The sequence below is a fragment of the Rhagoletis zephyria genome, unplaced genomic scaffold (genome assembly GCF_001687245.7).
Source record: "Rhagoletis zephyria isolate East Lansing unplaced genomic scaffold, Rhagoletis_zephyria_1.1 Rzeph_scaffold_00259, whole genome shotgun sequence".
In the NCBI taxonomy this organism is placed as follows: domain Eukaryota; kingdom Metazoa; phylum Arthropoda; class Insecta; order Diptera; family Tephritidae; genus Rhagoletis; species Rhagoletis zephyria.
In genome coordinates, this window is record NW_016157343.1 from 157,558 (window position 1) to 179,566 (window position 22,009).

Sequence of the window (22,009 nt, forward strand, 5' to 3'; positions counted from 1 at the left end):
CTCTAGGTTCAAAACTTACTAAAGCATCATTTGTTTTCTCCACATTGGCTTCTGAGCACAACATGTTTTCATTTCGGCCTAAGACCCTGTTGGTTCAATTCCAAACAGATTTTCTTCACTTCTAAATAAATTCAAAGGAACATGTTTTTTTTTGTGTTGCTTATAAGAAAGTTTAACACACATACCCCTTANATTGTCAGCACCATTGAAAAGGCATTAGCGCTTAAGGAATATGCATTAGGTGTATTTCTTGACATCGAGGGTGCCTTCAATAATGTTCTCCCAGAAGCTGTTCTCCGCGCCCTAACTAACCTCGGTCTGGAGTACCCTCTGGTAGAATTTGTTCATCGCCTTCTAGGCTGCAGAACTATATACTCGGAGATGGGAGAGGTATCGGTAACAAGGCATGCAAACCGCGGCACCCCGCACTCCTGTGAAATCTAACGGTGAATACTCTGCTATCGCAGCTACAGACTGTCAGGTAGTTGCCTACGCTGATGATCTGGCCCTGACGGCGGTAGGTAAGCACCCCCAAGTTCTATGTGATCTGGTCCAAGGCGCCTTACGCGTTGTGAAAACCTGGTCCAAGGAATCTGGCCTTGGTGTGATGAGTGAAAGCGCACACTGCTTACCACTACACCACAACTGCCGACGAAATTAGTTGTCACAAAATTAGTTTTTCATAGTTTTAATCATAATGTAATAAACAAAGTGCNTGCTTAATTGTCAGGTGGTTAATATGGCGACGAAAAAGTGACAATGGAACCTTCTTTTTTGTATCATGGTTAGCACTACCACTCCGCAGGGCCTGGGTTCAAGCCCTAGTCAATGAAACATCGCAAAAAAATAGAGAAAAATGTTTTTTCTTAACAGCGGTCGCCAGTCGGTAGGCGATGGCAAACCTCCGGGTGTATTTCTGCCATGATGACAGCTTCTCATAAAAATGCAATTACCGTTCGGAGTCGGCGTAAAACTCTAGGTCCCTCCCCTTTGTGGCAACATCAAGGCGCACGCCACAAATCGGAGGAGAAGCTCGGCCAAACACGAACATACATACATGTGTAAGCGCCAATCTATTACAAAGGCCAACCAAAATGGGGAAAAATGTGGTTTCCTAAAATGTTAAAGCTGTTTTTGATACACACAATACTCCAGTACTTTGTTATTGTTCAATAAATGACTATAAGTGACCATCAAGTCAAGGTGAACGAATGGTATTTTCAGGGATAGTAGCCGAGAGTACTAGCTTTAATTTAAGCCCAAGTGGAAGGTTCCATCACCTTTTGTTTTTTGCTAGAGCTTCTCAAATATTGCAAAAAAACGCGATTCTTTGATACTTTGACCACGTTTTTCTCAAAATCTAAAGCTGATGGAAACTTTATGCTTACAGATTCGTAATCAGCACAAAAAGGTCTATCAAAATCAGCTTACACATTTTGGGAAACAAAATCAGTGTTGGCCTGTGTTATTATTATTATTATGGTTTAGCGAATTAAAAGACAATTGGGGTATTCACAACGGTGTCGTAAGTGTCGTATTGTTGTATGTCGTAAACTTTAAACGTCTAAAGAATATATTGAGGGTATTATCAAAGTCATATTATGTATTTTCGCAGTGTTAAAAAATAGTTGGTTGAGGTTTCAAGTCTAAACATTTATTTAAGCTTGTAAATTTTACGACATACAACAATACGACACTCACGACACCGTTGTGAATTCCTCATATATGCTATACAATTGTGTAAATTTAGGTCTAAAAAGTAAAAAGTCTAAGTTGGGGCGAAGCTGCACTTGAATGCCCTGCCCAAGTATTAAATATAGTTTTTTCGCCTTTGTGAAAACTACCGTTACATGGGAAGCAGGGTTGTTTAGTTAGACTTAATAAGATAAACTTATAAAATTATAAGTGGGCGGTACCACGCCTATTTTCCAAAATTCAATTTCTTTTTAAGAGATTGTATCAACTTTTGAGAAAATTGGTGTTCTTAAATTTTAAAATATCGAAGTTTTCGCATTTCTGAAATTTACTGTTATATGAAAAGTGGAAGTAACTTTAGTCCGATTTCAAAAATTTTCAAAATATTGATTTTTTGTGCCAATCACAATAATTATACCTAGTTTGATACAAATCGATAGCGCGGTTACCGAGATACATATATGTATGTGGTCATATGTTGGCTGTGTCACGCCCATGTTCCAAAAATTTGTTATAAGACTATTTCTTGCGAAAGAATTATTTCAAACATAAATTTTCAGTAAATTAGCTTTAGCAGTGGTTTATCGCAGATTTCGCATTTCTTTAAATGGGATATGGGCGTGGTTATTATCCGATTTTAAATATTTGCAACCTTTTGCTATGTTGTGCCAAGGTCAACAGCTGTCCCAAGTTTGATAGAAATTGGGAAAGCGGTTATCGACATATATAAATGCAATCATAAGTGGTCGGGGCTACGTCCATTTTCACGGTTCTCAGTGCATACATACCTATTTACAACATTAACACCAATAATAATGTCAGCATGAAAATCCAACGCAAAATCACTTTTGCCAACAAGTGCCACTTCGGACTGAGTAGGCAATTCAGGAGCCAAGTTCTCCCTCGACCTACGAAAGCCACACTCTATAAGTCACTCATGATGCCTGTGTTGGTATATGGCGCTGCAGCATGGGCAATGACAACATCCGATAGGCGGCTCTTGGAGTATTCGAGAGAAAGATTTACGGGCATTTACGCGTTGGCGACGGCGAGTACCGCTGACGATGGAACGATGATCTGTATGAGCTGTACAACGGCGAGGACATAGTGCAGCGAATTAAAATACAGCGGCTCCGCTGGCTTGGCCATGTCGTTCGAACCGACACCGACGCTCACGCTCTGAAAGTATTCAACTCGGAACCCGCTGGTGGTAGCAGAGGAAGAGGGAGGCCCCCACTGCGATGGAAAGATCAGGTGGAGAAGGACTTGGCTTCACTTGGCATTTCCAATTGGCGTCAGTTGGCACAGAAGAGACTGGCGTGCTTTGTTGAACTTGGTCAAAATCGCTTAGGTGGTTAAAGCGCCAAATAAGATATACACAACTGGGGTCAAAATAATGGCAGTGTTAAATATGGTTGTTTAAAGATTGTTAAAAAACTTCGTGCAGTTTTTTGAACAGAACTAACGGCACTTTTTTAGAACACTGGTCTACTATGCCGGGGCCAGCGAATCTTTATACATATACGTGCGCTTATTTCCAAAGAAATAATCAATGTAGCCATGACGAGCCAACAAGAAATCATGACTTATCCCGTTCTCGCAGACATTAATTGACACTTAAATCGTACAAAATTTAAACAAATAATTTTTAGCAAAAAAACACCGACTTAAAAAAAATATATATATATATATATATTTAATGATCCAATGATCGGATCTAGACCAGCTTAGTATGGGACCACCTCTGAGACACTACCTTTCCGATGCAAAAGGAATTATCGAAATCGGTTGACGTGGTCTAAAGTTATGCGGTAACATACATAAAAAAAAAAAAAAATATATTCCGACGAACTGATAACCTCCTCCGTTTTTGGAAGTCGGTTAAAAATAAAAATCAATCAAATTAAGTGAAAAATGAGGGCTTCAGTGAATTACGAACACTAAATGCCAGTTTTAAACCACTGTGCAGCAGGTTGTTTTCTTTCAGTGGAACTGGAAACTCAGCGCCCAACACGATCCTGCTTTACAGATTGTACAAAGATTACCGATTTAATAGAAACCCTTAAGTGGGGACGAAACAAACTAGCGAAGGTTTTCATTATATTTTGTAAGGGACATTTTTTTCATATTCTGTGTTTAAAAATTCACCTATGAAAATAGCAGAGCTGATTTAAAGGACAGTTTGAGAAATAAAGGACAAAAGGCGTCCTTCATTTTGAAAAAATTAAAAATGAAGGACGGATGGTCACCGTACCTTACGTGGTAAGTGGTAAGGACTCTGGAAATATTGTCAAGATAGCAAACACCAGCTTCTACAGACAGCTAATGTGTCTGAAGTAGAATTCCAAGTTACTAAAACTTTAGTATTAGCATTTTTGCCCTTTCTAATTCGATTGATTCCACGAGACGGGACCAAAATTTTTTCCCAATACTACTACAAATTACACTGGTCTACAAGGGTTTTGCGAATAAGACGGGACCTGGTGTTTCCGAACGGATTTTTCGTGCTGAACACGAATCTGGGGTCCAAAACTTCCCATCACGTCACGTTTTCGAGAAAAAAGGGGTTGAAACCCCTAAAAACAGCGTTTTTGGACATTTTCGAAAAATTGTAGAGCCGAACCCTAACGTGCTACAAACTTTGCATATGTCAGAAATTAAAGGTAAAATTGTGCCCTTTCGAATGAGCCTTATGCCAAGTTGATCGCATGTGCCCTTGGAGCAGGGGGTGTATTTGTGTCTAGGGATTCGTGTTCAGCACGAAAAATCCGTTCAGAAACACCAGGTCCCGTCTTATTCGCAGAAAAAAAGTTGAAATTTGTAGACCAGTGTTATTACCGTCTGGTTTTTCATGTAAATACAAATCGGACTTGTAATTTTTGGAAACAATATCTTTACCAAAAACTTGCAATTTAACCTCAAAAAACGCGAAGATCTATCACAATTATATTGGCACCTTGAAGCTTTACGTTCAAATTATTGAAATGCTGGCAAGTATCCGTAAAAAACATTAAATTTGCAAGCCACGTTTGTATATGGCTCAAACCTTCGTTATTTAATGCCAGCGAAGATATGAGGTTCAGTCCCAGTCGGAAAAATAGTGATGCATTACATGCGTGATAAATAATATATGTAATGTATTTCTTATGCGTTCTCGATAATATTACTGCTAACTATGCAATCAGCACTCTAATGTATTCAAAAAGTTCCAAAAATTTCATATTAAATAACACATTCATTTCTCGATACTACGTAATGTAAAATTGAATGCCACACTTTTCTTAGGACATCGCCCTGGGGGAAAAATGCATTTTCGAATGTGAAAAGGGTTGTTTTACTGATTATTTTTTTCGATTACTATGCATTACATTTTCCCACTGGGGTATTTTTGATTATTATCCCTGCAGTGAAAAATTACACAGGTCCACAAAAAAAAATCGATGAAAGGTTTCTTTTGACCAAACCTAGTCTATCATGTTTTTGGGGTCGCTGAACACGAATCTGAAGTCCGTTTTGCTCCATCACGTCTGCATTTTTTTCTAACCTCAAAAAACATTTCGGATTTTACGTGACAGAGAAATTAGGTATGACAAACCCATCTTAAAGTGAGCTGTAAAGTCGTGCAGAAGTCATGCAGACGCTATCGGGAGTTGTTTTCTTTCCAAGTTTCTATTTTAAAATCCTCATACAAAAACTGCTTTGAATATATATGTATTTTTTTCAGCACTTCACAAATACTTTTTGGAACTCAGTACAAATAAAATGTCCAAAAATAGTTAGTTAGAAGTTAGTTGACATGTAATGCAGAGGTATCCAGCTCTGACATTTTTGCGGCCAACGCCCCAAAAAAGTAGTTAGCTTTTTTCGTACAAAATATACAGTTAATAGTTAGCACTAGTCTTCGCGTACAGACTAGAGCTGCAAAACTATCGATAGTGACGCCATTCGATAGTTTCGATAGTTTGAAAAATACTATCGATATTTTCGATAGTATCGTATACTATCGTGTTGTATATGTACGGAAACTTCAACTCCGAACAATATGTATATAATATATACATATGTAATGAAAATATTGCACATATGTAAGCATAAATATTACATCTTAAACGTGAATTTCTAAATATTTTCCTTAGTTAAATTCACAGCGTCACTTATTTAAGTAAAGATCACGAAATTTCAGTGCACCGGCACTATCGAAACTATCGACTATCGCAAGGAAACAATCGATGTTTTTCCAAAAATAAAACTATCGATACTATCGATAGTACAATCGATAGTTTTGCAGCTCTAGTATAGACTAAAGTTAGGTGTAAGCTAACGTCACTCCCTGCAGGGATATTACAAAGGGAGTCGAAACCATGCTATGCACACAAAGCTTGTTGATAAATGATGCAATGGAGCTCAGGAATCGAATGTGTTATGTGGATTTTGATGGGAACTGTCTGTATTCTTGGCTCTTCTGAGCTGTATTGTCGGATGTGAATCTCCAATTTAAACAAAAAAGAACTACTACTACTACTAGTATTTGAAGAATTTGGTCTTCACTTAATACCGTGCCCATATTATTTTGTTGCGTGCCTTTAGTGGCACGCGTGCCTTTGGTGCGCCAGCCTGTACTAAGCAACCTCTAAGGAAGGTTTCAGGCTGAAGAATGTATTACCCTTGTTAAGAACTGTTTTGACACGCTATACATTTTGGCATCTAAAATCACGGTTGCACCCCATGTCCATGTCCTAAACACCTATAAACCTAAAACTCGATTTTTTTTTCGAATTTATGGCAGCATTTGTATGTATTATTTGAAACCGGTAAAATATGAAAAGCTACTATTTAGTGCCATATATTATGTTAGCAGTTGATTTTCATACCAGACAAACTAATTTTGAAAGCAAGCTATTCAAACTCGCTTTATACACACATTGGCAAGAATGCATGCATTATAAAACGTAACTGATAAAAACTCTATTGTTTGCCTTTTAAACGCAAACATAATTAAATTTTTTACTAATACATTTGCAAATAACTACATACATATGTAAATATGTATTGTATACACAAGCATTCAATACCGTTTAGAGTAGGGTGCTCATCGAACATTTTTTTTTTTGAAATTTCAAGACCTTACTCCCTAATTTCCTTCGTTTTTATTAGAAATATTATTGCCTATTTTTATATATTTTTCAAAAGTCATTTAGAGGTCGCGACTTGTCATTCTAGGTCAGAAATTACGGTTTTGTAGATTTATCAGTTTATGAATGACTAGTTTTCATTCAATTTTAAAGATCGACATGTTGTGAGAAGAGAATTTATAGGCCTTTAAAATGATGTAAAATGATNATTTTTTTTTTTGAAATTTCAAGACCTTACTCCCTAATTTCCATCGTTTTTATTAGAAATATTATTGCCTATTTTTATATATTTTTCAAAAGTCATTTAGAGGTCGCGACTTGTCATTCTAGGTCAGAAATTACGGTTTTGTAGATTTATCAGTTTATGAATGACTAGTTTTCATTCAATTTTAAAGATCGACATGTTGTGAGAAGAGAATTTATAGGCCTTTAAAATGATGTAAAATGATCTATTGTCAGGCTCGGATTGTTGGGAGTTTTCATCGGGCAAAAAAAAAACATTTTTTCTTAATTTTTAAAGTTTCGACCATCACTAATTTCCACTATTTCAAAATATGTAGTACTATCTAAAATTAAATCTATTTTCAAATAAATTGATAGCTCATTTACTGCAATCGCTTAAAAATTTTCAAAGTTAGGCGACTTTTCTCAAACACGGCCTTGAATTTATATTGTGTATGTGCCGGACTTTCAGAATTTTTTGAGCAGTGTGGCTAAGGAATTCATCAATGTTCATTCAAAATTGATATATGTATGTATACAATCGCTCTTTAGCAAAAAAGTGTTTTTTAAGAAATTTTGGAAAAAAGGGGGTGGCACCGCCTTCTTATATGATATATGCGTATCTCAAAAACTACTTGACCGATATCGACCAAATTTGATATACATATTGTGCTTAGCCTTGTTAAGCACCGTCTTGAATATTTATGAAATCGGACAAAGCCTACTTCCCCTAAAATATAGCTAGCTTTGAGTTTTTTGAAATTACCGTTACGTTGGTGGAGCCCGTGGTTTTTGTCCGATTTCAAAAATTTTCAATATGCCGCTTAGGGAGGCTAAGCGCAATGTGTGTACCAAATTTGGTCGATCGGTGAAGTGGAGCGTTTGTATGTAGCAATTTTGAATAAATATTGATGAATTCCTTAGCCACACTTCCCAAAAAATCCGAGAGTCCGGTACATACAGAGTATAAGTTCAAGGCCGTATTTAAGAAATGTCGCCTAACTTCGACAACTTTTATGCGATTGCAATAAATGAGCAATCCGTTTATTTGAAAGTAGATTTAATTTTAGACAGTACTACATATTTTGAAGTTGGGGAAATTAGTGATGGTCAAAACTTAAAAAAGTAAAAAAAAATGTTTTTTTTATTATTTGCCGGATGAAAACTCCCAACAACCCAAGTCTGAAAATAGATTATTATACTTAGTTTTAAAGGGCTATAAATCATGTCCTCACAACATGTTTGATCTTTAAAATAGAATGAAAACTAGTCATTCAAAAACTGATATATCTACAAAACCGTACTTCCTGACCTAAACCAAGTCGCGACCTCTAAATGACTTTTGAAAAATCTACAAAAATAGGCAATAATGTTTCTAAAAAAAGGAAGGAAATTAGGGGGTAGGGTCTAAAAATTAAAAAAAAAGTTTCGATGGGTACCCTAGTGTGGACCCTATCAAGACAATTATCAGCTGATAATAATTTTAGCGCAAAACTTTCAAGAGCAAATCCTATATCTATGTACGAGTATGTTGATACAACAACAATGAATTCACATGTCTATGTACAGATGTACATATGTATGCATGTATGTCCATCTAGTAAATACATATGTACACGAGGGTGATTCAGAAAGAGGAATTTATTTGCTCCAAAGTTTCGGTCAGATGCCAAAATAAGTCTCAGAAAATATGAGCCGTTAATATTAATATTAAGAATGCCCGCATCGCACTTTTCGATTTCCCATAGGAATAACACAGGAAAATTTTTTTCTTCTGATTTTTGAATGAAAGGTGAATTCCGAGGACAAAAAAAATAAATTTGAATCACCCTAATTTACATACATACGTATGCTATCTCTAGTTCATCCACATATGTACATTGATACGATACGTACATACCAACACTCATCACAATAGCAAAAGTCATCGTCCTCAGTATCATCGAAGCCGGCAAAGTCGTCGCCGCCGTAATTATAATTAATGTCATCGAAGCCAGCACCGTTTGATGCATCATTGCTACTACCACCAACCTCTTCATCTTCCTCAGGGACATCTTCGAAATAATATCCATTGTTTTCATAATCATCTGGCCTATTGGCTGTCGCGGTTGCTCGTTCAACGTCACTGCCCCTAAATGCAACAGCATTGGCGGCGAAATGTCTGCGTCGACAACGACGACATGATCGTCCGGCATCAGCGACAGCTGGGGCGGACACCTCCATAAGTGCCTTATTACACACACGACAATATTTTGACACTGAAGGACCTTCAGTGCTTTCAGCAGATTGCTGTGAATCGCGGGCATCGAAAGCATTCCGCAAGCGTTTGCGTAGTCGCTTAACACGCCACCAATCCTTCCACCATACCCAATCGATATTGGACATTGTGTTGGGCGAATCTCTTGAATGCGTCTTTAGCTATTCTATTGGATATAAAGTGCTATATATTTCTTACAATCAATTTATTGGCGACAATTTTAGGTCAAACACAATTTATTACAGCTCGCTCACAAGTAGTAAACACGCGATATGCGAACGATACTCGTATCGCAACGTTCTAATTAATTTAAATATTAGATAGGTGTACGCGTAGCCACAAAGTACGTGTATTTGAGTACTCTCAACGGGAATGGCGCCTCTTTCGAACTGAAAACAACCAGATGTTCTGAACGCTCGATCAGTCATATTCATGCACTTATCGCGCACTTGCTCTCCACATTGTTTCACAAGCAAAGCGAAATGAGCAATCATTTTCGTAAATAAAATACTAATAAAATCATTTGCGAGCGATAGCCACACTCATTTGTAATAAATATGAAACACATGAATAACTAATAAGTATGTATATACAAACATACAGAGAGAGAAATCTGGCTATAAGACTGACGGTGGCAAATATAACATTCTAATCTACTGTACATATGTACAAAAAAATTTAGTTTGTATACATACATATGTACATACATATGCCGATTTTTAATCTCAGATAAATGTGTCATAAATGGCTGATAATGAAATTTGATTATGAAAAAACACGAGACTAATAGCAATGAGTTTAAGTGAGAGTAGATAATTTTTTTGAACGTCATTGATGTACACAAATGGCCGCGAATTCAAAAGAATTTTCGAATTGGGCTTTAAAGAATAATAACAAGTAAATAAGTCTAAGTTCGGGCGAAGCCGAACATTAAATACCCGGCGCACGTATTAGTTTTCTCACCTTTATGAAATAATTTAACCGTTTGGTAGAAATCGATGAAGCGGTTACCGAGATAAACTTATTTAGTCATATGTGAGCGGTTGAATTTAATTTGATTGGTGTTGAAATTCACCGGAAGTGAATTGCAGAACCTGCCTGAATAATCTATTGGGGTATTCACAACGGTGTCGTAAGCTTCGTATTGTTGTATGTCGTAAACCAGACATGGGTACATTTGCCCGTATGGGCTTTTTTGCCCGTACGGGCAAGCGAGCCCATTTCGCGGGCTAGATCAGGGGACAATCATGGGCAAACATGAAGGGGGCAACGAATCTTACTAATACACGTATACCAATGAGAGCCACTGCACACGCATTCTGGAGTAAAAAGGCCACTCTCCCAAACGTACGCCACATACACTCCTCGTCATTTGAATAGCTCAACTTGTTAATCCTTAGTATTACATTTTTATTTTGTTTATTTAATATTCATTGCATCCGATTTTAAAACTTTATACAGAGATAAAAAAATGTCAACAAAGGGGTACAATAAAGTGCAAGTTACAAGTGTCAGTAAAATAGCGGTGATTTTTGACAAATTTTTGGTAATGGTGCTGCGCATTTTCTCTCATACAAAGCAAGCTCGACAAAATTTTTATATGGAATAAAATGCGCAGCACCGTCAATAAAAAATAAAAAAAAGTTCAAAAATCAGGGCTATTTTAGAGTCACTTGAAACTTTTCCATTATTACAATAGAATTAAATGGGCTACAAAACTGCATATCCGAAATGTTTCTAAAAATATTACTAACTTATTCACTACAGGTCATTAGTATGGCACACTCCTATGTTGACCTTTTTTTGAGAACTGTTTCCATCTCTCAAGAAAACGAAAAAATCATATAAAATGCTGTCCAAGAAATGCAAAAGAAATTTTCTTTTAAATTTTAATTTGTAAAAAAAATTTTAAAATTGCATTTACCCGTAGAATATGCTATATTTTTACAAAAAATTTATAATAATTATAATTAAACGAAAGGAAAACTGTAAATACTAAGGATTGAAAGGGTGTGCAATTCAAATGACGAGGAGTGTATATGAGCAGATGTGATCATGGTTGCTACAATTGGTAACTTTCTACCAAAAGTGGTAACTTTTAAACGGTTTGGTAACTTGGTAACTTTTGCAACTAAATATCTATTTGCATTACTAGAAAGAAATGAATTATGTTTTGCATGTGCGTAATTATAAAATCCCTTCGAGTTTCAGTGGCAGCACTCTCAATCAGAGTCATCTCATATTCGAATTCTGGAAATATTTCAATTACAGTGGCAGCACCAAGGGCTGCACTTCTAAAACAACTTTAGAATTTTTGCGATAAATTTTGAATTCTACCATCTCACATTTCAATAGTGGCCATCTGGCAATTTTCGGTAAGGTCCATAAATCGTTATGATTATTCCGGCACAAAAAAAAAAAATGTCGCGTGCTATTTACTAGACCCACCTACCGACATGTATTTCGACCAACTGAATTCAAATCTGAGGTCCGTTTGACACGTACACTAAATTATGGAAAAGCNCGGTGATTTTTGACAAATTTTTGGTAATGGTGCTGCGCATTTTCTCTCATACAAAGCAAGCTCGACAAAATTTTTATATGGAATAAAATGCGCAGCACCGTCAATAAAAAATAAAAAAAAGTTCAAAAATCAGGGCTATTTTAGAGTCACTTGAAACTTTTCCATTATTACAATAGAATTAAATGGGCTACAAAACTGCATATCCGAAATGTTTCTAAAAATATTACTAACTTATTCACTACAGGTCATTAGTATGGCACACTCCTATGTTGACCTTTTTTTGAGAACTGTTTCCATCTCTCAAGAAAACGAAAAAATCATATAAAATGCTGTCCAAGAAATGCAAAAGAAATTTTCTTTTAAATTTTAATTTGTAAAAAAAATTTTAAAATTGCATTTACCCGTAGAATATGCTATATTTTTACAAAAAATTTATAATAATTATAATTAAACGAAAGGAAAACTGTAAATACTAAGGATTGAAAGGGTGTGCAATTCAAATGACGAGGAGTGTATATGAGCAGATGTGATCATGGTTGCTACAATTGGTAACTTTCTACCAAAAGTGGTAACTTTTAAACGGTTTGGTAACTTGGTAACTTTTGCAACTAAATATCTATTTGCATTACTAGAAAGAAATGAATTATGTTTTGCATGTGCGTAATTATAAAATCCCTTCGAGTTTCAGTGGCAGCACTCTCAATCAGAGTCATCTCATATTCGAATTCTGGAAATATTTCAATTACAGTGGCAGCACCAAGGGCTGCACTTCTAAAACAACTTTAGAATTTTTGCGATAAATTTTGAATTCTACCATCTCACATTTCAATAGTGGCCATCTGGCAATTTTCGGTAAGGTCCATAAATCGTTATGATTATTCCGGCACAAAAAAAAAAAATGTCGCGTGCTATTTACTAGACCCACCTACCGACATGTATTTCGACCAACTGAATTCAAATCTGAGGTCCGTTTGACACGTACACTAAATTATGGAAAAGCGAAAAAAATTTGCAATTTTCGCAATTTACTCGAAATTTTGTACGAGTCAAACGACGGTTAAAAGCACACGCAATTTTTTTTGTGTGCCGGTGCCATTATTCTAGAGCTGCAAAACTATCGATAGTGACGCCATTCGATAGTTTCGATAGTTTGAAAAATACTATCGATATTTTCGATAGTATCGTATACTATCGTGTTGTATATGTACGGAAACTTCAACTCCGAACAATATGTATATAATATATACATATGTAATGAAAATATTGCACATATGTAAGCATAAATATTACATCGATAGTACAATCGATAGTTTTGCAGCTCTACATTATTCCGTGAGTCGCAAATATCGGCACATTCCGAACGAAAAATGACACTAAAATTGGCACAACGTCGAAACCAGTTTGTCTCCAAACCAAATTTGACAAGGGATGATGGAAAATCGCTCCACATTACATCATAATCCTACCCTGTCGGAAACACCAACAACGAAAATGAGAATAACGGCACATGCAACAATTAATTGTAAGAAAAATATTTTCTAATAAAAAAAAAATATTATAATTGTCAATAGCATTTTCAATCTTGATAATTTATCAAGAAAATAGATTTAAACTTCTGTGCTAGAACTGGGAGTTCTTGATAAATAATCAAAAATTCACAAATTATAAAAATATTGAATTTATTAAGTCACAGAAACGGACTGTAAGTATATACACATTTGTTGTGAAATATAGCAGTTTTATTCAGTATATTTTTTTCTCAGTGAAGAAGTGAAGAATTTGGTAGTGAAGATTTGGTAACTTTTGGTAACTTTTCTTAAGAGATTTTGGTAGAAAAAAATTTTGGCGAGTGGCAACCATGGATTTGATCACTACCGCAAGTAAACGCGAGCTGAAAGTGTGATTGTGTTAGTGTGCCAATTACGTTTGAATGATTTTGCGTTCACTTTGCTACGCTCTCGCATCAGTGATCGGACTTTAAAAAAAATTTGTGTGGTAGAATCTAGAAAAAAATGAGGTAAATTTCAAAAAAATGTGGTAGATCTCATGTTTTGTTTCAAACTTTGTACAAAAATTAAAAACATTCTGCAAGGTTTCGCCTGAATTGCAAACATTTTAATTAGAATCTAAAAAAAAAATATTAATTTTAGTGTAATAAAGTTCAAGATTGAAGTTGCTAAAAATTGCGTTAGTTTTGGCACNATATGTACGGAAACTTCAACTCCGAACAATATGTATATAATATATACATATGTAATGAAAATATTGCACATATGTAAGCATAAATATTACATCGATAGTACAATCGATAGTTTTGCAGCTCTACATTATTCCGTGAGTCGCAAATATCGGCACATTCCGAACGAAAAATGACACTAAAATTGGCACAACGTCGAAACCAGTTTGTCTCCAAACCAAATTTGACAAGGGATGATGGAAAATCGCTCCACATTACATCATAATCCTACCCTGTCGGAAACACCAACAACGAAAATGAGAATAACGGCACATGCAACAATTAATTGTAAGAAAAATATTTTCTAATAAAAAAAAATTATTATAATTGTCAATAGCATTTTCAATCTTGATAATTTATCAAGAAAATAGATTTAAACTTCTGTGCTAGAACTGGGAGTTCTTGATAAATAATCAAAAATTCACAAATTATAAAAATATTGAATTTATTAAGTCACAGAAACGGACTGTAAGTATATACACATTTGTTGTGAAATATAGCAGTTTTATTCAGTATATTTTTTTCTCAGTGAAGAAGTGAAGAATTTGGTAGTGAAGATTTGGTAACTTTTGGTAACTTTTCTTAAGAGATTTTGGTAGAAAAAAATTTTGGCGAGTGGCAACCATGGATTTGATCACTACCGCAAGTAAACGCGAGCTGAAAGTGTGATTGTGTTAGTGTGCCAATTACGTTTGAATGATTTTGCGTTCACTTTGCTACGCTCTCGCATCAGTGATCGGACTTTAAAAAAAATTTGTGTGGTAGAATCTAGAAAAAAATGAGGTAAATTTCAAAAAAATGTGGTAGATCTCATGTTTTGTTTCAAACTTTGTACAAAAATTAAAAACATTCTGCAAGGTTTCGCCTGAATTGCAAACATTTTAATTAGAATCTAAAAAAAAAATATTAATTTTAGTGTAATAAAGTTCAAGATTGAAGTTGCTAAAAATTGCGTTAGTTTTGGCACTTTTTTTCCTTGACAGTGTAAAGCAGTTCCTTCCATATCAAGATATTTTTCGAACATATTTTGAGAGATTTCTGCAACCGTGCGGATTGCTGCCAGCGTTTCTTTTTATCACATCACGATGATGCGAACAAATGTGGCACGTTCCAGCCGCTACTCGAGAATTGCCGATTTTGACAATTTTCAAGTAAAAGTAAACAGCCCAGTTATGCATACTTGCACTGCTATACCATTTTTACGTAAAAATCAAAACCCAACAGAATTCTACATGTTAGGTGCTATGCGTTGGGTAACCGCTTACACGCAAAGCCCTTTTAACAGATTCTTATGTGCAACTCTCATGCAAAGCTAAGTATGCATAACTGGGCTATTAGAAACTTTAGATGCACTGAAATTTGCTAATACTTTCACAAAACTCGCCGTTTCTTTTAACATTTTCGCTATTAATTCTCTTTATAAATCATATATTTTGCAATTTAACACAATAAAACCACGGTTCGAAAAATTTATTATTAAACAAATTTACTATTTTACGGTTTATTTTATCCTCCCATTCGGCTTTGGTGTTAGTGTTTAGTGTTGGACAATTTTTGGTCTTAAAATTAAGAAAATTATGTCGAGCAAAATAAAACTACATACTCAAAAACGCGAATATGTGGTAGATTTCAGACCTTGTGTGGTAGATGCTCAAAAAAGTGGCAGATCTACCACGATGTGGTGGAAGTCCGATCACTGTCTCGCATGTAATGCTTATGCTCTTTAAGCAGGCGCTCACTCTCTGTCCATGCCACGGTTGCCATTTCCAATTTATTTTTCGGACAAAAAATAGACCAAATGGTAAAAAATTGACCAAATGGTAAAAAATGGACCCATTTTTATTACATCCGGAAATTGAGTGGAGTTCATTCCTCTTTATAAAGATAATATTTATTTATTTATTTATTTATTTAACAATCAGTCTATGAAAGCATAATTTCTTACAGACTATTTAAAAATCAAGCTTAAACTAGGGCATCAAATTAAGAATATTGATAAAAATTGACTTAGGTAGAGAAAAATCAAGGTCGATAGAAGTTGAGATCTGGTTAAATTCGCAAATTGCACGGCCAATGGGTGCATTACGGGCATAATTCGTTCTGAAATTTTCAGTATAAAAAGGCAGGGAAGCACGCAGATACCTCCTCGGTACATTAAAATTTATTCTACCCAAAAGCTGCGGACAGTCACAAGATCCTTGGATAATGCAAAAAATGAAAGTTAGAGACAATGTTGACCTTCTTTTATCTAACGATTTTAGATTGAGCAGCGATAAGCGCGCATTATATGAGGGTATGGGCTCAGAAAAGCGTAGTGATCGTAAGGCAAATTTGAGAAACACTTTCTGAACGCGTTCAATCCTATTGATATGGAACTGGTGGAACGGACGCCAGATTATTGCTGCATACTCCAGGTGAGAACGTACGAAAGAGGTATATAGCAGTTTTAAAGTGTACGGATCGGAAAATTCAGTGCTATTCCGCCGCACAAAGCCAAGCATAGCATATGCTTTCGATATAATAAAATTAATATGGCTGCTAAATGAAAATTTGCTGTCAAAGATAACACCAAGGTCCTTGATTTCGTTAACTGACTGCAGACTACACTCAGATAAACTATACCGAGTTATTAATAAATTTCGCGATTTTGAAAATGATACGTAAAAGCATTTGTTAATATTTAATGAAAGATGAGATCTTAAGCACCACAAATAAAAGTTATCCAACTCGGATTGGAGAAGAATTCTTAACAGTTGAATAAATCTTCAAGTCATCTGCATATAAAAGAAAATTAGCAAAAGAAAAGCAAGAACCGATGTCATTTATAAATAATATAAAAAGCAAGGGACCTAGAACACTACCTTGTGGAACACCGGAAGTAGCGAAAAAAGGTTCTGATTGCGCGTTTCCACAGTTACAACACACCGTCGTCGATACAAGTATGACTTGAGCCAGAAGGTGAGTAGCCAAGGCATGCGAGTTTGTAAATCAACACCATGTGCGAAACTTTGTCGAAGGCTTTCGAAAAGTCGGTGTAGATGCAATCAACTTGACATCCTGAAGAAAATGCTGAGATGCAATATTCGCTAAAGACTGCCAGATTTGTAACTGTGGAACGACCCGTTACAAACCCATGTTGATTTTGGCTAATTAAACTCTTAACTGAGAAATACATTTTATCTTTGACGACAATTTCAAAGAGCTTAGATACATTTGTGAGTTTCGAAATAGGTCTATAATTGCTAACATCATTCTTGTTGCCATTCTTAAATATAGGGGTTATTGAAGCCAGTTTCCAGGCATCAACTGAATTTCCCAAAATACAAAGATTTATTGAAGATCATTTTCAACGGAAGTACCAGAGCGGGACAACTTTTTAATAAAAGAGCCGAGAGACCATCAAAGTCCGTTTGCGATGAGTTTTTGAGCTTGAAATTCCTTTTAAGATATCATCAGAAGTAAGTGCAACCGAACCAAAACTGAGTGCGGAATTCAAATTAAATGTTTGATTATTGATAGAAAAATCGTCATCTGAAATAAAATTGGATTTAAAAAAATCAGCAAAGAGGTTTGCAGCATCATGTGGAGAACATGCAGATTTTCCATTGAAAACGACTGATGATGGAATTGTGGAACACGCTTTTTTCGACTTGATGAAGTTCCAGAAGGCCTTCGGATCAGACTTAATATTGATTTCGAACCTAAGAATATAGTTTCTATACAAGAATTTATCCAAACAGTTAAATTCTTCAGATATTGGCGATATTTTTTTCGACTTGATGAAGTTCCAGAAGGCCTTCGGATCAGACTTAATATTGATTTCGAACCTAAGAATATAGTTTCTATACAAGAATTTATCCAAACAGTTAAATTCCTTCAGATATTGGCGATATTTTTCATAGAAAACTTGGTTATTAGTTAATCTAAACTTCTTATAATATTTGTTTCTAAGGTTTTTAACTTTTTTTAGCCCTTTAGTATACCAGGGGAGTTTATAGGGCTTACTTTTAATAGTAGGAATATTGAGTAAGCATGTATTATACACCACTGACCTGAAAGAATCATAGCACTCGGCGACATCAGTGCCTGAAAGCTGCTCTTCCCAACTAAACTCGGCAAATAAACTGTCCAGGCTTGCAAAATCACACCGTTTAAAGTTGAAGGCAATTTTATCTACTAAAGTTCCAGAGGTGAACTCATAATATTCTACATTAAGAACCAAAGGAACATGATGCATATCCGAGGACGTGACTGGAGAGCATCATTTAGACAGATTAAAATTTATATTGTCACTAACAAAGATTAGATCCAACAATCTATCGAGCTTGTTTTTAAATGTGTTAATTTGCAGCAAGTTCAGGCTTAAAATATTATCAATAAAATAAGATTCACAAATAGTTGAGAGATTAGTAGGTGTAAGAATATGCCAATTCAGTTTTTATAAATATTTTTTTTTTTTTAATTGCATCCAAAGTTTTAAATAATAATGTGTTTCATGTGGTGTAATAATTCCAAGATGTTTTATATCTTTTCGATTGAAATCGAATATTATTTTCATGTGCTAAATGCTATGATTTAAGTTTTGCTACCTTGAAATTAGCAAGAAAGCGCGATATTTTTTATAACGTGCTTTGACAGATGGTTAGCCATGCCATATTTGAAGATCAGTGGCAAGGTGAGTTCACGCTTTTATCAGGTGTTGCCAATCGGCCCTATGCTGAATATCGTCATCGTCGACGATCGTCAGCGCATCAGTACCATGGCTGACAATGGCCGTATCGTCACTTTTACTGACGATGACGATATTCAACATAGGCCGGAATATTCATCAATTAAATAGAAAAAATTGAAAACGCGAAACTATTGCATGAAGTGAAAGGGTGATAATAACCTAACTAAAGGCTTGTGAATTGGGCCATTTAAAAAAAAATTGGACCAATGGCCCAAACGAAAAGAAATGGACCTAATTTGGTCCATTTGGACCAAAACGGCAACCGTGGTATATGAGAAAATTTGACATCGCTATAACTGTTGCCAACTTTGTGCCTTTCGCAATAAATTAAGTGCGTTTAGGGAATTAAAACGTGAAAATTTTTTAGTTTAGCGCTTGCTTCGTTCTTTGGTGCCCTTTTCAAGGTAATTTTATAATAAAAACGTGATTCTATGGTGACATTGTATTTATTTCGTTCATTTATTTATTCATTCCGAACGTACGGAAAACTTTATCCGTTGACTTACACATATGTTACGTGTTTGGCCGAGCTTCTCCTCTGGATAATATGCTCCCAGATAATCCAAACCCAATATTTTCACACAGTCTTTATCACGGAATTCATAGAATATTCTGCTAATTAGCTGGGTGTGCGCATTTGTACAAAAGTAAGCAATCCATGAAAATAAAGCCGCTAGAGAAACCAAGTAGAGTTTTGCAAATTGTTTTGCGAAGAATTTGTATTAAATATTAATAAGCTGATATCAGATAATTTCATTATTTTCTGTTTCTTTATAACTATTGTTCCTAATAAACTACACGACTTCTTTTCTAGATCCGGACTGAATAATAAAGAAACTCGCCTACGGTCAATTAATAGAAAAAATGTGTGATCCACAGAAACAGTGTGGCCAGACATGACTTTTTAGTTGAAGCGGTTGTAATTTCAATTATGACTTTACTAGCAGACCCGGCGAACTTCGTCCCGCCCAAAATTAGATTTTTAGTTTAAACATTTTGGTCCAACATTTTCTCCAACAGTCCACGTTTACGATTTCCATTGGCACATTCATCGGCTAAGGTTATGGTTTGGTAGTCGTTTGCCGCCTTAAATAACCTAACGAAAGTGTTTATGAAGAAGTTCCCTGGCGGCAACAATGATCCGGATCTATAGTGAATCTAGAAACTTATCTTAAAGTTGGAGGCAATTTCAAAATGGGTGCGTATCTTTGTTCAACTGAAATTCTATATATGTATGTACATACACAGACTTATTTCAGATGAAATACCTTAAAAGCTTGTTTCATGAAAACAATTTAAGTGAAAAATTATTTTTTTTCTGTCAGATTCCATATTAAATTCAAGTAAAAAATAAATTTTCATTAAACTGCTTTCATGAAACTGGTGGTGATTAGAGATTTACCACTGCAAAACCCTGGTGTCTCCGAATGAAACTTTAACTCATAATAATGTTGGCAAATCACATCCATTGGGCCAATCGTAACACACAAGAGTTCGATATACTCAATGGTTCAATAGGTCGATTTAGTCTGACATTCACGCAACCTTTTCTTACTTGTCGATTTTTAGTAATAACTCGACCTCAGCACCACCTGGCAGCTCTTTCTTGCAAATTGGAGTGCCTTTACAGTTTCCAATACATGTTTTGAATATTCGCCAAATCGGATCATAAAAAGATTTTTAGTAATAACTCAACTCCAGCGCCAACTGGCGGGTTAAATTGTGAAACTAAACTATCCAGAGACCCACTCAAACACACACACAAAACTTTATTAAAATCCCTCCAGCGGTTTAGGATTTCACTCACAAACATGCCTATAAAAGAATTATATGCACATTCAAAGATAAGTAAAAGTCAGTACGTCTGTACTTTGCCATGCCCTCTTTTCAAAGAACCCATTTTTCTCCACCAGTATGGGACTGATTTCATATATCTCCATACGAAGTTCCAGTACTGTTCCATGAACACTTCCAGAGATATGCAGTATGAAATCCGGCTTGTATGGTAGGTGCCACGCCCCCTTTCCCAATAGCTCCATATTTTCTCCATGACTATGCGATTAATTTCATATATCTCCACACAAAGTTCCAGTACTCTACCAAGCTATACATAGAATCTATGTCATAGGTGGATAAGAGTTGCTGCTTTTAATATTGCGCTCACTTAGTACGTACAAAAAAATATAGCAGCAGGGTTTCTATGCGTAATTATATACATACATATGTATATACATAAATATTCATATACAAATGTAAGTACTAACAGCAATGTTAATTGCTCCTTGTACATAGATATGTAATTGCCTACATTATTTATCCATAACTATACATACAAATTTTTTTTTTTTAACATACGAATAAATATTAACGTTAACATTAGCAAGTATGTATATATTACATAACCCTTGCTTTGCGCTGTATTCCGCACAAATTAACAGCAGAGGGCGCTCTTATTTGTGATTTGCTGGTAAGCAGCGCTGTTATGTGGGCATATACATATGTTAGATTCTAGAGGATTTTTAAAGTCCTGCAGTTCCATTTTTAAGAAGTAATTAAGCCCATCCAGAACCTATAACCAAAATTTCAAAAAAATCGGTACAGCCGATCTTGAGCTTTGCGAACAGAAAAAAAACGGCTTTCAAAATATATATTACTATAGATTAGATACATACATATGTATGTACATAAATATGCATATACAAATGTAAGTGCTAACAGCAATGTTAGTTGCTCCTTGTGGCAACATAAACGACTCTACATACATAATTGCCTTAATTAGGTTTGTTCCACACGTGCCCGCGGGTACCCGCGGATGCCCAAAACAGCCCAGAAAGCATTCCTCACGCTTGAAAAATGGATAATAGAGAGCGAATACGTTCCACTTTTGGATCGTAAATGTCTTCTTCTTTGTGCACGAAACAGCCCGGACTTTTTTTTCCGGGCACAAATGTGCAAAAGGGCAATTTGTTGTTAAAATCCGAAAGCAATTTTTATAAAAACAAAAGTCGAAAATAGCACAGAATTTTTAGAAAATGTAGTTATTTGGTAAGTTTATTAGCCATATAAGATAAATACACATAAAATCATTGTTTAGAGCTGATATGTTGGTTCCGGGCACGAAATGTGGTTTTTTGCGTTCCTCATGCTTTGGGCACTTTGGCACGTGTTGGCACATTTTTGACACTTGTGAGAGAGTAACTTATTTTTACGC

The 22,009-nt window shown here is 35.4% G+C and overlaps 1 protein-coding gene across 7 annotated transcripts in view; it reads right to left on the reverse strand.

Moving 5' to 3' along the window:
- The window catches only part of LOC108358482 (inositol hexakisphosphate and diphosphoinositol-pentakisphosphate kinase), a 200,618-nt gene that overhangs the window by 90,567 nt on the left and 88,042 nt on the right, over positions 1-22,009 (reverse strand). For 4 of the 7 annotated variants that reach the window (XM_017609848.1, XM_017609847.1, XM_017609846.1 and 1 more), the window contains exon 1: positions 8,946-9,695. The exons of the other annotated variants lie outside the window; for them this stretch is intronic. In XM_017609848.1, coding sequence (XP_017465337.1) covers positions 8,946-9,434 — 489 coding nt within the window. In that variant the 5' untranslated portion in view covers positions 9,435-9,695. Of the gene's footprint in view, positions 1-8,945; positions 9,696-22,009 lie in introns of those variants that run through there. 7 annotated transcript variants of the gene reach the window in all.